General features: G+C 51.0%; 1 protein-coding gene across 1 annotated transcript; it reads left to right on the forward strand.

The window, feature by feature from the left end:
* Window positions 1-223: 223 nt before the first annotated feature.
* On the forward strand, window positions 224-3,740 carry MIND_00399200 (uncharacterized protein; the record flags this gene model as incomplete). Its single annotated transcript, XM_037360818.1, has 9 exons — window positions 224-859; window positions 914-1,140; window positions 1,191-1,440; window positions 1,493-1,659; window positions 1,713-1,818; window positions 1,867-2,292; window positions 2,334-2,651; window positions 2,697-3,304; window positions 3,347-3,740. 9 exons carry the CDS (start codon window positions 224-226, stop codon window positions 3,738-3,740), a joined length of 3,132 nt encoding a protein of 1,043 aa, XP_037223703.1.
* Between the last annotated feature and the right edge of the window lie 1,860 nt (window positions 3,741-5,600).

Below are 5,600 nucleotides of genomic sequence, written 5' to 3' on the forward strand. Positions count from 1 at the left end.
ACCATACCAACATCGAATCCTGAAGCCAATACTGCCCTGGACGATGTCTCTGACGTCCCAGCATCTCGCGACACTGAGACGGCACCTCCTCCACCTCCACTTCCCGAATACCACCATTCTTCCCCCGAGCGATAAGCCAAGCGTGTTGAAGGGTCTCGATTTCGGTAATGTTGATGCTACTGGTCCGCCGCCAGCGCCGTTTAAGAACTGGACAACTGCTGGGATGCTAGACTGGATGTGGACCGGGTCGGCGCAGAAATCGCGGGCAGAAGGCCAACGTCTCGTCAACTTCCTGAAATCACCTTTCTTCAGCAAGGATGACATCCAGGACTTCGACTTGGATGTTGAGACTGAGCGGCTGGATCGACATTTCGCCACTTCATCATCACACGACGGGTGGAAGGAGGCCTCGGTCACGATTGCCGTTCCGGATGGGAAGGAGCACGATTCAGAAGAGGATGCTGCTCGGTTTAACGTGTCGGGACTGTGGTACCGTCCGCTTGCGAGTGCAATCAAGGCGGGAATCGAGAAGGCGGCTCCGAATACTTTTCATTATACGCCATTCAAACAGTTTTGGAAGCGTTCAGCCGACGCGGCGCCTGAACGCGTTCGAGACGAGATTTACTCGTCAGATGCGATGGTCGAGGCCTATACCGAGCTACAAAATCAGCCACGAGTAACCGGCTGCATGCTCGAGCGCATCATTGTTCCTCTCATGTTTTGGTCGGACTCGACACACCTTGCTAGCTTCGGGGATGCCGCCCTTTGGCCGCTCTACTTATTCTTTGGCAACCAGTCAAAGAATCTACGGGTCAAGCCGTCAAGTAATATGTGCCACCATGTCGCGTACTTCCCAAAGGTATGTGTATATATCCAATGATTGAATACTATGGTCTTCTTATCTCGATTCAAGCTGCCTGCTTCCTTCAGCAAGTTCTACCTGGAACTGACCGGAAAACCACCCTCTTCTGAGATGCTAACCCATGCTCGCCGCGAGCTCATGCATGCGATCTGGAGATTGCTGCTCGATGACGAATTCCTCGACGCATATAAGAATGGCATTGTATGCATGTGTGAAGATGGAATCGAGCGCCGCTGTTATCCTCGCCTATTCACTTACTCAGCAGACTATCCAGAGAAGTACTATTCTCCTCCTGTCTTCTGCTGCAGTCGACTGACGGGATTTTCAGGATCTTACTCGCTACTCTTCGCAGCCTCGGGGCTTGTCCTTGTCCTCGTTGCATGGTTCCAAAAGAGCTGATACCCGAGCTTGGAACCATCAATGATATGAAGCGGCGTGAGCGACTGGCGCGGGTCGATGACGAGCACCGTCAAGACAGAATCTCCCGAGTTCGAAAGTGGATCTATTCGTGGGCTTATGGTATCAAAGCCAAAGCTGTTGAACGCTTTTTGCAGCCTCAGTCAGAAACTCCGACGTCGGTATGTAGAGTTCAGCATGGCAACGAAGTAGTAGACCTAACCAATGCACCAGAACGCATTCTCAGATCGATTGGCAAAATTTGGCCTCAACCCTTTTCGAATGCTCGTTCCGGATTTCATGCACGAGTTTGAGCTCGGTGTATTCAAGTCGTTCTTCATACATCTCCTACGCATTCTTGCAGCCCATAACCCGCTTCTGCTGGTTGAGCTGGACCTTCGGTAAGTCCAACTGGTCTGGATGCCACGTCTAGCACCTGAGACAATCTATATAGCTTTCGACTGGTTCCTACGTTCGGCCGATGGACAGTTCGGAAATTTCCTGAGAGTGTGTCATCACTGAAAAAGTTGGCGGCATGGAACTACGAATGTATTCTGGTCGTAGGTCTGTTTCCTATCGGACCAACCGTATTCTGACAAAGTCCCTAGTGTGCGATTCCCGTAATCGATGGCCTTCTTCCCGAGCCTTACAATTCAGAAGTGCTCGATGTTCTATTCATCCTGGCCGAATGGCATGCCCTTGCAAAATTGCGGATGCATACTGACACGTCGATGGACATGCTACGAGCCTCAACGAAGGAGCTTGGTCGTCTTCTTCGTCGATTTCGTGACCATGTCTGCCCTTTTTTCGCTACCAAAGAACTGCCGACCGAGGAACGTGCTCGTGAACGTGCACAAGCTCGGAAAAAGGGGAAATCCAAGGATACTCATCGAAATCGAAAGACTATGATGGCTAAAAATGTGTCAACAACAAAGAAGGATTACAACCTGTTTACCTATAAACTCCACGCACTCGGTGACTACATCGCCAGCATCCTCTGGTTCGGCACCAGCGACTCGTACTCAACCCAACCTGTTCGTGAATTAGTGTTGTCTTCTTTTCTGTTAACCAACAGACATTCAGGGCGAACTTCGAACACCGTCGAGCTAAACGATTTTATGCTCGCACAAGTAAGAACCGTGCGGTTGGCCAGATCGCTCGTCTTGAACGACGGGAGCGGGGCCTTACCAACTTAATATCCCCCACTCAACATGCTCTCTTGGCCATGAGACGCTCAAAGCCGACACCAAACCGACAACCGAGGAAAACCCTCAAGTCAGAGGACATGGCTTATACGAGCCCTGAGCAGCATTACCATATCGCCGCTTCTAAAAGCAATCCAATTGCACTAGGGTCGTGGCTTCCGGAGCATCGCGGAGACCCAGCTACCCAGGTAATAATGCTTTCAATTTCCGCGAGACTTCTCATCTAGACACAGAACTTTCTCCCTCGTTTGCATGACCATCTTCTTGGTCGATTGCGAGAGCCGGAATTGACAGAACAACCTGCGAGCTTTACTGATGCCGACCGTCGTCAGGTTATTATTCGGAATGACCGCATTTACGAACACAAAGTCTTCCGAGTCAACTACACCACTTACGACGTGCGACGTGCTCAAGACTCACTCAACCCTCGTTACCATTCCGACATTATGACCCTCTCTCCGGAAAACGACATGACCCACCCCTTCCAATATGCTCAAATCATTGGCGTTTATCATGCCGACGTGATCCACAATGTTCCTGGAGCCAACGCTGCCGCCAAACGGATGGATTTTTTGTGGGTTCGCCGTTACCGCCTGGAACGAAGCTGGCATGGACGCGACTGCTTCAAACGACGTCGACTGTATCGCGTGCAGTTTCTTCCTCACAATGACCCCAATGCCTTTGGCTTCATCAATCCAGATGAGGTCATTCGCGCATCCCACCTGATTCCCTCCTTCCATTCTCCTAAGATAACAACACTCCTTCCAATCGACTCTATCGGGCGGTTACAGCGAGAAGGGTTAGAGGAAGGCGAGGATTGGGAATGGTACTGTGTTAACCCGTGAGTTCTGTGCTTAGTTGCAGCATTGTCTTATTCAATCAGGTTTCCCGACCGCGATATGGTCATGCGCTATCGAGGATGTGGTGTTGGTCACTTTCGAGTCAATGTCCCGGTCGAAGCAGAGCCAGCTATTGCTCACGAGCCAGAGGAAGTCTCTATACCAGAGCAAACATTCACCAACCCTGTTGTTCCTGAGCAACCTCCTTCTGCTGTTGGCGACCGTGAAGAGGTTCCTGAGGTAGGGGAGCAGGATGTTGAAGTGGAAGATGAAGACCACGGGCCAGGAAACCCGGATGATGACGATGACGAGGACAGTGAGGAAGAGGATAGTAGAATGGACTTGGAGGATGCAGCTGAGGGAGCGGTCCCTATTTATGCGGAGGCAGGTGATGTACCAATGCCTGTAGAGATTCTTGAGGGTTATGCTACATTGTAATCTGTCACTATATCTGCATAGTGTCTTGTATTCAAATATTTTACTTGATGTTGGAATATAATATAATAAGATAGTTGGTAGGAGAATAAAATATCCAGCCATATCTGAGCTAGGCATATAAGCATTTATCTTGTCTTGCAAGAGATTACATTCTTTTCCCATAGATTTCATTCTAATGCAAAGCTATATATAACAATGCCTATAAAGTGGAGATTATATAGGAAAATAAGAATCTGTGGGTTTTGCTGATGTTTTGGACGGTTTCCAGGGCCATCCGAAAGGCTCTGTGAATGCGTAGATGTCGGGGATGTTGTACAAATAGGTGTAAGGCGGTTGAGCAACAGAGGAATAGCGAAAGAAGCAAAAGTCATCAACCCACTTTTTTACAGGCCGAGTGCGCTATGAACGAGGAGTGCCGCCATTGCGTCCGCAACGTGACCGAAGATGCCGGGGGGAGCTGGAGGGCCCGAACGGTGCACAATGGTCAATATAAACTTTGTCTTTCCACCATATGACAAAGAACGGCTGCTGAGTAGGGTGGATTGGTACCCTACAGAAGGCGGCGTCGACGTCAAGCGTTGCTGCCTGTGTTCCTGGCGGGGCATCCATTACCATCAACAACATTTCAGAGAAGGTCCCCCATTCGCACGGAAAATCATCGGAGTCGATCCCTGAGTTAATCGAAGGGCGATCTTCCTCGTCGTAGGGGTATGAGAAATCTTGGACCATCCGCCACTTGTCAGGCTCGCCAGCCTTGGGAACTACGCCCAGCGGAGATGATTGAAACGGGCCTATGATGCTCTCGAGTCGTCCTGCGTCGAACGGGCCAGAGTAACGGTGAGCTGAAAGCTCAGTATTAATGTATTCATCAATTACAGACGGGTGTTCATTTGCCGAACGGCGATTGGGAGGGAGGAAAGATTCGGTAATGGAGGTATGGATACCAAAATGGACGCCCTCTCGAAGGCAGATAGGGATGTCGAAGAAACGATCTAGGAGGTTAGCGGCGCGCGCAGCGCCATCTCCCACTGATTGGGTATTAGAGGTGTGACAATGGGGAGGAAGTCAGACGACGCGACAGTCCTGTGCGCAATGGTTTTCGGACCCGCACAGGGAACAAGCGTGTCTACCGAGATTGCAGGATTGTATGCCGGGAGAGCAGCCTTTCTGACCGTTGAAGTTGAAACAGTAGCGTTGTCCGTGTTTGTCGAGGCGGTTACCGGAGCGGCGATCGTATACGAGAAAGGTTTCGCCTCCCCGCTGAGTCTTCGTTTGAGTGCACTCGCTCGTCCGGTGACCGGGCTCCCGAGATCCGCATTTGAAGCACCGAAATCGAGCACGAAAGGAAGATGAAGGAGGAGGGGAAAAGGACCGGCGCTCTGGCCCTCATACCGATCGACCGGGACGTCTGAGTGCCGAACGAAACTCGTTTGAAGGTGCCTGCGAGGATGACGCACTGGCGCGGCGGTCTGGATAGCCCCCATAGAGCTTTTGAAATTCGCCTTTGACACTGTTCCTTGCCTCCTTTGCCGTGTGTTTCACCGTTTCGCTGTCCCAAACCTTCCGTTGCCATGTCCCGAAGTCAAATTTCGCTGTTGCCCACAAGCGGCGAAGCTCCGCGTCATAAGCAACAAGAATCGGCCAATTTTCCTCGTGATTCTGGTAGTCGAGAATGGCGTTGTAGTGGATCCGAAGTCGGGGAAGAACCTCGCTCCAAATGGGCATGCTAGCCATGAGCGTAAACAACCGACAGTAGGCCTGGTGCCAGCGTGAGAGCGATAGCTGCTTGTCCGCCTCGAAGGAAAGCTCTTTGTTGATGCTAACGAGACTGTCGCCCTCCACGATTGATTAATCGACGGT

This window comes from Mycena indigotica (assembly GCF_014461135.1).
Source record: "Mycena indigotica strain 171206Taipei chromosome Unknown Mind.scaff0003, whole genome shotgun sequence".
NCBI classification, from domain to species: Eukaryota; Fungi; Basidiomycota; class Agaricomycetes; order Agaricales; family Mycenaceae; genus Mycena; species Mycena indigotica.